Below are 11,254 nucleotides of genomic sequence, written 5' to 3'. Positions count from 1 at the left end.
TATTTTGGATATTAACATTATCAGATATGTGGTTTGCCTTTTCATTCTGATTGAAACAATGTAGTCCCACTTGTTTTTTGTCAGTTGTGTTTCAAGTGTCATTTCCAAAAAAATTATTGTGAAGACCCGTGTCTTTTGCCTTTTCTCTGTTTTCTTTTAGGAGTTTTATGGTTTCAGGTCTCACATTTAATTAAGTTTTTAATCCATTTCTAGGGGTCTGGTTTCATTCTTTTGCATGTGAGTACCTGATATTCCTGACATCATTCATTGAAGAAACTAGGTTTTCTCCATTGAGTATTCTTGGCTATCTTGTCAAATACTGGTTGACTGTATATGCATAGGTTTATTTCTGAGCTCTTGATTCTATTCCATTGGTCTGTGTGTCTACTTACATGCCGGTACCATACAATTGTGATAGCTTTGCAGTATAGTTTGAAGTCAGGAAGTGTAATGCCTCCAGCTTTGTTTTTCTTTCTCAGGACTGCTTTTCCTATTTGGGGTCTTTTATGGTTCTGCATGAATTTTAAGATGGTTTTTTCTATTTCTGCCAAAAAAAAAAGTCATTGAAATTTTCGTAGGGATTGACTGAATCTATACATGATATGGGGTTGTCCGGACATTTTAACAATATTATTTCTTCCAATCCATGCTGTCTTTTCCATTTGTGTCTTCTTCAGTTTTCTTCAACAATGTCTTAATAGTTTTAGTGCAGAGCTCTTCAGTGCAATGATCTTTCATCATTCCTAAGTATTTCATTATTTTTGATGCTATTGCAAATGAGATTGTTTTAGTTCTTTTTTAGAGAATTCATTTTAGTGTACAGAAATGCTACTGATTTTTGTATGTTGATTTTGTATCCTACAACTTTACTGAATTTATTGATTAGATCTAAGTTTCTCGGTGGAATATTTAGGATTTTTTACATATATTTTTCTATGTATATAAAATCATGTCACCTGCAAATAGAGACAATTTTACTTTGTCCTTTCCAACTCTAATGTCTTTTACTTCTCTTTCTTGCATGATTGCTCCAGCTAGAATTTCTAGTACTATGTCGAATAGGAATGGTGAGAGTGGGCACCCTTGTCTTGTTTCTGATCTTAGAGAAAAATATTTCAACCTTTCACCACTGAATATGATGCTAGGACTTCTAGTACTATGTTGAATAGGAGTGGTGAGAGTTGTCACCCTTGTTCTGTTCCTGATCTTAGAGAAAAATATTTCAACCTTTCACCACTATGAAGTTGGCTGTGAGCTCGTCATCTATGGCTTTTGTCATGTTGAGGTACATTCCTTCTATACCAAATATATTGAGTTTCCTGTGTTGTTAATTTTAGCCATTTTGACTGGTGTAAGGTGGTAACTCATTGTGGTTTGGATTTGCATTTCCCTGATGATGAGTGATATTGAGCATCTTTTCATGTGTCTGTCAGCCATGTGGATGTCTTCTTTGGGAAAATGTCTATTCATGTCTTCTGCCCATTTCTTAACTGGGTTATTTGTTTTTTGGGTGTTGAGTTTGATAAGTTCTTTATGGATTTTGGATACTAATTCTTTATCAGATAGGTCGTTTGCAAATTATCTTCTCCCATTCCATAGGCTGCCTTTTAGTTTTATTGTTTGTTTTCTTTACTGTGTAGAAAACTTTTATCTTGATGAAGTCCCAACAGTTCATTTTTGTTTTGTTTCCCTTGTCTTTGGAGATGTGTCTAGCAAGTTGCTATGGCCGAGGTCAAAGGGGTTGCTGCCTATGTTCTCCTCTAGGATTTTGATGGTTCCCTGTCTCACATTTAAGTCTTTCATCCATTTTGAATTTATAAAATATGAATTTTTTAAAACATTTACAGTACTCTATAGACATATTCTTCACATTTACTTCCTATATTTAATTGATTTCCACACTCCCCATTAGGACTTCTACCACATACTTCTACTTTAAAAGTTTTTGTTTTGATTAATCTCTCAGTTATCCATAATATTCCTATCAAGTGAATTTTTTCAGAACAGGTGGGATTTTTAGAGCCCATATGTGAATAAAAATTGTATTCATGACTTTCATACGATATAATTATTCTCTACACACATCCTTTCCCTCTGCTCAGTATATTCTGTTACTCTGTGACACACATTCAGAAGCCTGATTTTCTTTTTTTTTTTTTTTGGGTGGCTACTGTTGGCTGTCCTATGTTGTTTATTTCTTTAATGATTGAAGTGCACCATGCAATATGTGCCCTCCTTACTACCCATCACCGGTCTATCCCATTCCCCCACCCCCCTCCCCTCTGTAGCCCTCAGTTTGTTTCTCATAGTCCATAGTCTCTGATGTTTCATTCCCCCTTCTGATTACCCCCCCTTTCTTTATCCCTTTCTTCCCCTACTGATCATTCTAGTTCTTATGTTCCATAGATGAGAGAAATCATATGATAGTTGTCTTTCTCTGCTTGACTTATTTCACTAAGCATTATCTCCTCCAGTGCCGTCCATGTTGTAGCAAATGTTGAGAACTCATTCTTTCTGATTGCTGAGTAATATTCCATTGTATATATGGACCACAACTTCTTAATCCAGTCATCTGTTGCAGGGCATCTCGGCTCCTTCCACGATTTAGCTATTGTGGACAATGCTGCTATGAACATTGGGGTGCATATGGCCCTTCTCTTCACTACGTCTGTATCTTTGGGGTAAACACCCAGTAGTGCAATAGAAACCTGATTTTCTACCTTTGTGAGCAATCTTCTCTTTTTCTTCCTGAAAATCTGTGCATTCTTTATCTTTGAAATTCAAAATATCATACAGATATTGGACAATTTTTGTTAATTTTCCTTTGACAGCAACAGGACCTTTTTATCTGAAGATCAACATTTTTCTTCAGCTCAAAGAAATTTTATTCTCTTCTCTAAATAATGGTTTTCTTCCTTTTGTCCTGGAATCTTCTTTTATACATGCCAACGATCCACATGTCGGTTACTCATCCTCGTCTGTTTTCCTGAGGCAGTAGTAACAGAGACACTCAAGAACAAAAACAGTCCAGAGACCCGGGTTGGTTTCAAGGCAACAGTATGGGAAAAGATCCTGAGGTGGAAAGAACTTTGAATAATCGAGGAAGAGAAAGAAGACCCTTCTGATGGGAGTGTAGGAGAAGGGTGTATGAAATCAGAGAGAAAGGTGGGGACTTGCAGGCCACAGTAAATTCTGTTTTTAAGTGTGAAGAAAAGCCACTGAAGGGTTTTAATGAAGGCAGTGCCAGGACATGACTTACATTTTGATGTCGAGAGCATTTTTCCAGTTCAATAGGAGAGAATGCGTCATGAGGTTAAGAATGAAGATGGAGAGACTAGCTCTTACATTTGTTACAGGGCTGTTAGAGTTGGCTAGGTAAGATATAACTGTGGCTCAACTGAGGTGATGGCAGTGCAGAGGACAGAGGATGGGAAAATCCAGATAACTGTGGGCAACAGAATCAACAGGACTTGCTAGTCACCTGGATATAAAGGAAAAGGAGGAATCAAGAATGACTAATATTTTTAGCTTAAATAACTGGTAGATTTCTGATATAGGAAGATCGTGCTGAGGGAACCTGCTTAAAAGGGAAAATTACAGGTTAGGAAACAAGTTCAACTGTTTTCAACAAATAGACCCCGAAATACAGTGACTTCTATTTTCTTTCACGTAACAAGCAAGAGGTGAGCCGCCCAAGTCTGGCAGGCAGCTATATCCTAACACCTGGCTTCTGTCTCTGGGTCCCAGGGAGCTGCTCCAGTTGTCACAATGTTCAGCCATTGAGGAGAAAAAGATAGTGGAGGGCAAGCAGGTTTCTTTTTAAAGGATGTCACCTGGAAGTTGCTTACCTTACCCAAGGACAGAAGAGGGTCTGAGAACAGGTACTGAGGGGCTCCAAGAGGTAAAGGTCAATTAGAGGAGAAGTTAAAGAGAAGGCAGAGGACGAGTGGCTGAAGAGGAGGAAGGAGTGGAAAACTGCCCAAAGTTGCAGAGAAGTTAAAAACAAAATAGAGGTTTGAGAAGAGACCGTAAATAACTACATATGCCCAAATGTGAGGGCTCCCCCACCCCAAAATCCCTTGGAAGAGAAGTCCCCTTATACCTGAGCCCTTTGTGTCTCCCACAGTATAGGACACTCTTATTTTTATTAACAGAACTGAGGACGAGACACGTTAACTTGAAATGCTGATGCCTGTGCAGTTTTGGATTCTCATAGAAATCATTCAAAGGAATCGGCAAAAGAAGGTAGGTAATGGAAATGAATACCGACTTCGTATTTATTCCTGAGTTTGTAACTTCGGTTTCAAGAGACTGTATAGTATCATAGAAAATAAGTTTTCCTGGCTGCGTGCTGGATGAGATGGCATGGAGTAGGGATGCCAGCATGGGCGGGAAGGGGTCTAGAAGGAGGAGGAGGGACACGTGATTGGCTTCCTGCTTCTGCATCTGAGGCCCAGGTGGCTTGAATACATGGGATAAGAAAGAGCATATGGTAAACGCCACAAACTCTTGCAAGCTGGGCTCTAAAACAACGCTCTTTTTTGGCTCACGCTATTTTGTGTTGGGGCCTTAGGGTATCACGACAGGTAGGAAGTCATGTGATAGTCTTCCAAAAGAAATTCTTGGAAGAAGGAGACAAAGTTTCATTCAGATGAAAAAGACCAAAATACATCGTTATGAAGAAAACTATGTCACATTACTTTGTCACATCTCCTAAAATCACCCACTGAATCATGTAACTCCAGCAAAAAGGGTGCAGGGCTAGGAGGGGTGGGAAAGGCGATGCTGTGCAGTTTTCTGACTTGCTCCCAGCCACCTAAGTGAGCCTGGAACACTCCCCTACCGACAAAAAGAGTCCTCACAGCCTGTGCCGGCCTCATCGCCTTGTGTGGGAATAGCCTTTCCCTGTTTCACACTCAGTGTTGTCCTCCTTTGCTCCGTGTAAGCATGTGCCTCCTAGGACCCCTGGCCAACCCCACGACTGTATCTGTCCACTGCAGGAGGAGATGGGATCCTTCTGTAGCACAAGAGGGGTGTCTGCAGGCCACGTACTCTGTGTCGGCTGCAGGCGGAACACCTGCTGGCTGTGGGGGCCTGACGTGCATTACTGGAGCAGATTCTGCTCTGCCTCTTGTCCATGTGAATACAGTGTTATTCCATCCAGTGCCTGGCTCTGTCGTGGCTTCTTCGGTGACGATGATACCAAGATGCTGTGGGCCGAACTGCTACCCTTTCTGCTTCCGGTGGTCGTAACTGGTGTCGCTTCCCTGACAAACCATCAGGTTCTACTCTTAGCTATGGCACTAACCAGCTGTGTGAATCTCAGCTGTCTAACTGGCAACAGAATGGTGTTCAGCGAGTTCTCTTCCAGCTATAACATTCTGTTTTCTGTGAGAATGAAAGAGTATTATGCCCAAAGCCAAAAATCAGTAAGGAGAGCTTCTGTAGGTCCAGAAGCCAGGGGGAATGCTAATAGTATATGGTTCTCAAAACGTATATATTGGAACCATTCACTGAAGAAAACATGTTTACTTTAGATCAGAGTTTCTCAACCTTGACCAGATAATTGTGCGTAGCTGTTCTATTTATTGTAGGATATTTAACCACATTTCTGGCCTCTCCCCACTAGATGGTAGAAGCATCTCACTCTTACAACCAAAAATGTTTCCAGGGGCGCCTGGGTGGCACAGCGGTTAAGCATCTGCCTTTGGCTCAGGGCGTGATCCCGGCGTTATGGGATCGAGCCCCACATCAGGCTCCTCTGCTATGAGCCTGCTTCTTCCTCTCCCACTCCCCCTGCTTGTGTTCCCTCTCTCGCTGGCTGTCTCTCTGTCGAATAAATAAATAAAATCTTAAAAAAAAAAAAAATGTTTCCAGACACTGCCAAATGTCTCCTGAGGGGCAAAAGTGCCCTGGGTGGGGAACCATTCATCTGGATGTATTCCTCTAGCCAAGATGAAGTAATACACATATACCTTATTCATTAATACCTCTATTTCACAGGTAGAAAAACTAAGACATCTCATGAAAAATAAAATCCAGTGTATCATGCATAATATAGTCAAGGATCTGAAACAGAATTGATGTCTCAGCCATTGCCCATCTTTAATCAAAATAGTATTCCTCTTAGGAGAACATGAAAAAATTACCCATATTAAAAATATTGTAAATAAGCATCATTAATAAAACACCACTGAATGATGACTAGTTCTGCATCTCTCTAATCTCTTTGCATTCATTACCTTCTGCTCCAGAGTAAAAATAATGACGGTTTTTGTTATGGCTTCATATTTCTTTAAAATAGGTTTCCCATTTGGTAAACCTAATAACTAAGGCCATTTGGTATTAAACAGAACTGAAGGTTAATCATCAAGCTAAAGACGTAACAAGAATATAATGACCCTGTCGCCTGAAGGTTGTCTCAGTCTACTGTTCCCTGTGTAGTCAGACACCCTTCAACTAATTCCAGCAGCATGTCTAAGGGAGTCACGGGTCCATCTCCAAAGCACATCAAGGAAAGTGCTAATATACCGGACAATGGCAGGAGAACACCTTATTTAAACTTCTGATTATAAAATAATACAGAAGTGGAAACCCCTGTGAAAGGTTTTTCCCTCAGTCTGGGAATAAGATCACTAGCACTTTGACACTTGTGCGATACTGTAAGGCTTGAAGACTGAAATAAGCAAGGAAGTGCTATAATGCACTTGAATGTGAGAGACTGTACTGTAACTTCCAGGCAGGTCCTAATGCTCCAAGCAAGTCTAGTCAACCTCCAGTATGCCATAGGACAACTTCAAGCAGTCAACTGAGCAAGTACAAACAAGCAGGACTCTACAAATGGCTCTTACTTATCACATAGGTCTTAGGATAAACATGTTTGTACTTTGACTGGATAGTCACGTGGAGATTATACACATGGCGGCTGTGTAACACCAGTCGGTGAAAGGTCTTGCCTTCCTTCATGATTTCTTCAGTCTTTTTTCCAGAGGACATAACAGTTTCTAAAAATTCGGAATCTTCTAAGTATAGTTCATCTCCTGAAAAATAATATTTTGATTCCACAGTGTTATTTTATAAAACATTCCAATATGTTAGTGACATACACATTGGTACTTATTTTCATCTATGCCATGTTTGGAAGTGAGATAGGTGTTAAGTAACTCTAATTTTATGAGCTTACCTAAATTTCTTTCTTGTGTTTTTAATACCCACATCCCCCACCTCCCCATTCCTCAGCCAAGAATTTTCCTTGAGCACATAAATATTTATGACTGGTATTTTTTCATCACGAAAAAATGGCCTTTAAGTCCATATATTTTGGGGTTTCAATGTGGGCTGTTCTAATAATTTTAAGGTTAAATTACAGAAATTATCTTTATACGTCAAAACTGCTGAACTATCCCACTGTAGGATGAGGAACAAATATCATTGCTCTTCTGAGCACTGAGCCAAGTAGCCAGGAGACAGGTCACAAAGCCCTGCTCTAAACTGCCATAAAACCCCTGCCTGGCACTTGCCCAACAATCAACCACCAACAAACTCCCTCAATCAAATAAATTGACAACTGCTCATAATTACAGTTCTTAATAGAGTGTACTTGAAAATGGAAGTTCTCAACTTCATAGTTTGTTCTTATCATCCAAAATTAAAATGTATAACAGTGAGATAATATACAAGAAAGAACTTCGTCAATGTCTAGGAAACATTTAAATAAACGTATGTGTGTGTACACAGTGAATTATTCAGAACTTTTGGTTATAATAAATACTATGGATATTTTATAGAATTAGACCTTACTTAATAAACTGTACTGTATAAAACAGACGGGAATTCATGTCTCTCTGTTGGGCAATACTGCCATACAGCCCCGTGCACTAAATGTGAATACTAAATGTAAAAAAGCATGATGCTTCACTGACTTACCTGGTAAAAGCTGGAGCATTGCATCAGCAGTTACAAATGTGATCGGCAGCATTCTTTCCATTCCTTCTGATGCACCGTCCAAACAAAATTTGTGCAAGTCAGAGAGAGAGGAAAAGTTTCCCAATCTTCTTATTTCATAGAACTGCGGAGGTGCCAACCAAATTTCCTTTGATATGAAACTCTCAGTTGCCTCTGATGGCGATGACCACTGTGGAAGACAAAGGCTGGGGTTCTTAAGGTTTATTCCAGAGGTAATCAAAGATTTGAAATTGTTAGGTTGGTACCCAAATCTAATTGAAGCTGTAAAATTAATTCATTAATGTGCCTTGCTAGATTCCTCTGAGACGACATGAAAAGATTTGGTAACAAAATCTGGGTTGACCCTCTGCCCCCAAGAGGTTGGTTAAATAAAAGTGTCTGAAATGAAAAATACACAGGGTAGTATTTACAGCAGGCTAGATGCGAGGTATGAGAGAGAGAGAGAACTTGAAAATATAGCAAAGAATCTATTCAAAATAAAGCACAGAGGGGCGCCTGGGTGGCACAGCGGTTAAAGCGTCTGCCTTCAGCTCAGGGCGTGATCCCGGCGTTATGGGATCGAGCCCCACATCAGGCTCTTCTGCTATGAGCCTGCTTCTTCCTCTCCCACTCCCCCTGCTTGTGTTCCCTCTCTCGCTGGCTGTCTCTATCTCTGTCAAATAAATAAATAAAAATCTTTAAAAAAAAAACAAAAACAAAAACAAAATAAAGCACAGAGAAAATATTTGGAAAAAAAATGAACAAGGTATCAATGACATTATCAAGTAGTCCAACATAAATGTATAATTGGAGTCCCAGAACATAGGTAAAAGTGAAAAAAATCTGAAGACATAAATAAATAAATAAATAAAATAAAAAACCATGCACATAGTCAAATTGATGAACACCAATGATTAAGAGGAAATATTTAGAGTAGCCACACATGCCAAAAAAAAAACAAACAAAAACACACTACGTACAGAGGAACAAAGAGTTAAAAGCATACTTCTCATCATAAATTACACAAACCAGAATATACCAAAGCAACACCTTTAAGTACTGACAGAAAAAAAATCTGTTAACCTGTAATTCTATACCCAGCCAAAATACTTTTCAAAAAAATTGAAGGCAAAATAAAGTATTTTCCAGATAAACAAAATTTACAAGATTCCTTGTCAGAAGATCTGAAATACAAGACCTATTAGAGGAAGTTCTTTAGGCCAAAAGAAACCAGTTGTAGATTTTAATCTACACAAAGGAATGAAGAGTGCTAATGATGGTAAATACGCAGGTTCACATAAAAGACATTTTTTGCTCATTTTCACAGTCTTTCAAAGATTGACTGTTTAAGGCAAAATAATCAGTGTATTGTAGAGTTCATAATAACAATAAAAGTCAAATGTATGACAATAGCTAATGGACATAGGGGGAGAATTGTAAGTATACTGTTGGAAGGTTCTAACGTGATACATGAAATGCAACCTATATATTGCAAACCCTAGCATAACCACAAAGAGGTATAATTAAGAAGTCAATAATGGAGATAAAACAGAGTTCTTAAAAAATACTTAAATAATCCAAAAAGAGTCAGGAAAAGAAAAACAGTGCAAAGAATAGATGGGACAAATAAAAAACTAAAAGATGGTAGATTTAAATTAAATATAAATACTTAAATATATTAACATATATAAATGATCTAAACACCCCAACTAAAAGGTAGAAATTGTCATACTGATTAAAAAAAAAAAAAAAAAAAGGCAAGACCACAGGCTGCCTACAAGAAACATACTTTAAATATAAAAACACAGGGGTGCCTGGGTGGTACAGTAGGTTAAGCATCTCTTTCTTGGTGTCCGCTCAGGTCATGATCTCATGGTCATGAGCCGGTGTCTGCTTGGGATTCTCTCTCCCACTCCCTCTACCCCTCCTGTTCATGCTCTCTCTCCTTCTCTCTAAATTGAATAAATAAATCTTCTAAAAAATAAAACAAAATGAAGACACAGGTTAAAATTAAAGGCTGGGAAAAGATACTATGCTATTTTGCTCATTGAATGAAAGGCAGAGTGGCTATATTAGCATCAGACAGAGGAAATTTCAGATCTCAGCACAAGGAATATTGCCAGGGATAAAGAAGGACATTTCATAATAATCAAAGGATCAATCCATCAAACTTTAACAGTCCTAAATGTCTATGCAGCACCTTACAAGATACATGAAGCAAAACCTGATAGAACTAAAAGAGAAAAAGACAAATCCATAATTACTCATTAAAAATTTCACCATTCCTGGAACACCTGGCTGGCTCAGGCTGTGGAGCATGCGACTCTTGATCTCGGGGTTGTGAATAGGAGCCCCATGTTGGGTGTAGAGATTAGTTAAAAAAATCTTAAAAAATTTTTTTTTTCAGCATTCCTGTCAATATCTGATAGAACAAGGAAATAGCACAGAAGAAATGAAAGACACTACCGACAAATTTAACCTAATTGACTTTTTTACAAACACTCCATCAAACACAGCATTATTCTTTTTAGGTGCAAAAGGAACATTCACCAAGACAGACTCCTATTTGTGGCCATAAAACAAAACTCAATAAATTTAAGACTGAAACCACATAAAGTATGTTCTCTGAGGACATAATTAAACTGCTGTGGGCATGAAATGAGTTAATGCAGGTAAAGCGCTCAGGAAGGAGCCTGGCCCCTGAGCAGCACTGTACAAATCCTGGGATCTCCCTCGGGACCCTCCTGGGGGAACCACAGGAGAGGCAGAGTAAGGCCTTGGGATTATGAAGCTGGGGAAAGCAGAGAGCACTTCACCAAAGTCCTGCCTTTGGCCTGCAGGGCTGAGGGCCAGACTTCCTGGATGCCATGCCCACTCTGTCACTTACTGGCTCTAAGGCTCTGAGGAAGCTACACCGACTGGACTTTGGTTCAATTTACAATTTCGCAAAAGCCATATGCTGCAAAAGCCATATGCATTCAGGAGAAACGTTGCTTTTGAATTATGATGTTTCCTCCCAGCTGGCTACTCACTCACTACTGGTAACACTGGGCAGGAGCAATGTGCAAGCTCGCCATCAGGCGTGAGATCCTGAGGGTAAACAAAGGATATGCTTACACCCATTCTGAACCATACAACCATTCTGTTGCTCACTTCTAGTATGCAATAAATTACATGAGATAGTCAATCCTTCGTTATAAAATAGATTTCGTGTTAGGTGCCTTTGTCCAGCAGAAGGTTAATGTAAGTGTTCTGAGCACGTTTAAGGTAGGCCAGGCTAAGCCACGATGTTAGGTAGATGAGGTCCACC

At 39.3% G+C, this 11,254-nt stretch overlaps 1 protein-coding gene across 1 annotated transcript in view; it reads right to left on the bottom strand.

Moving 5' to 3' along the window:
* Positions 1–6,080: 6,080 nt before the first annotated feature.
* NUDT19 (nudix hydrolase 19) overlaps positions 6,081–11,254 on the bottom strand; it is a 6,042-nt gene continuing 868 nt past the window's right edge. Inside the window, exons 2-3 of the mRNA XM_008689066.2 lie at positions 7,927–8,134; positions 6,081–7,040 (exon numbers count right to left, since the gene is read on the bottom strand). Of these exons, the coding sequence (XP_008687288.2) occupies positions 6,835–7,040; positions 7,927–8,134 (414 nt within the window). The 3' untranslated portion in view covers positions 6,081–6,834. The remainder of the gene's footprint in view (positions 7,041–7,926; positions 8,135–11,254) is intronic.

The sequence above is a fragment of the Ursus maritimus genome, unplaced genomic scaffold (assembly GCF_017311325.1).
Source record: "Ursus maritimus isolate PB19 unplaced genomic scaffold, ASM1731132v1 scaffold_19, whole genome shotgun sequence".
Classification (NCBI taxonomy): Eukaryota; Metazoa; Chordata; class Mammalia; order Carnivora; family Ursidae; genus Ursus; species Ursus maritimus.
This window is presented reverse-complemented; position numbering and strand designations above follow the sequence as displayed.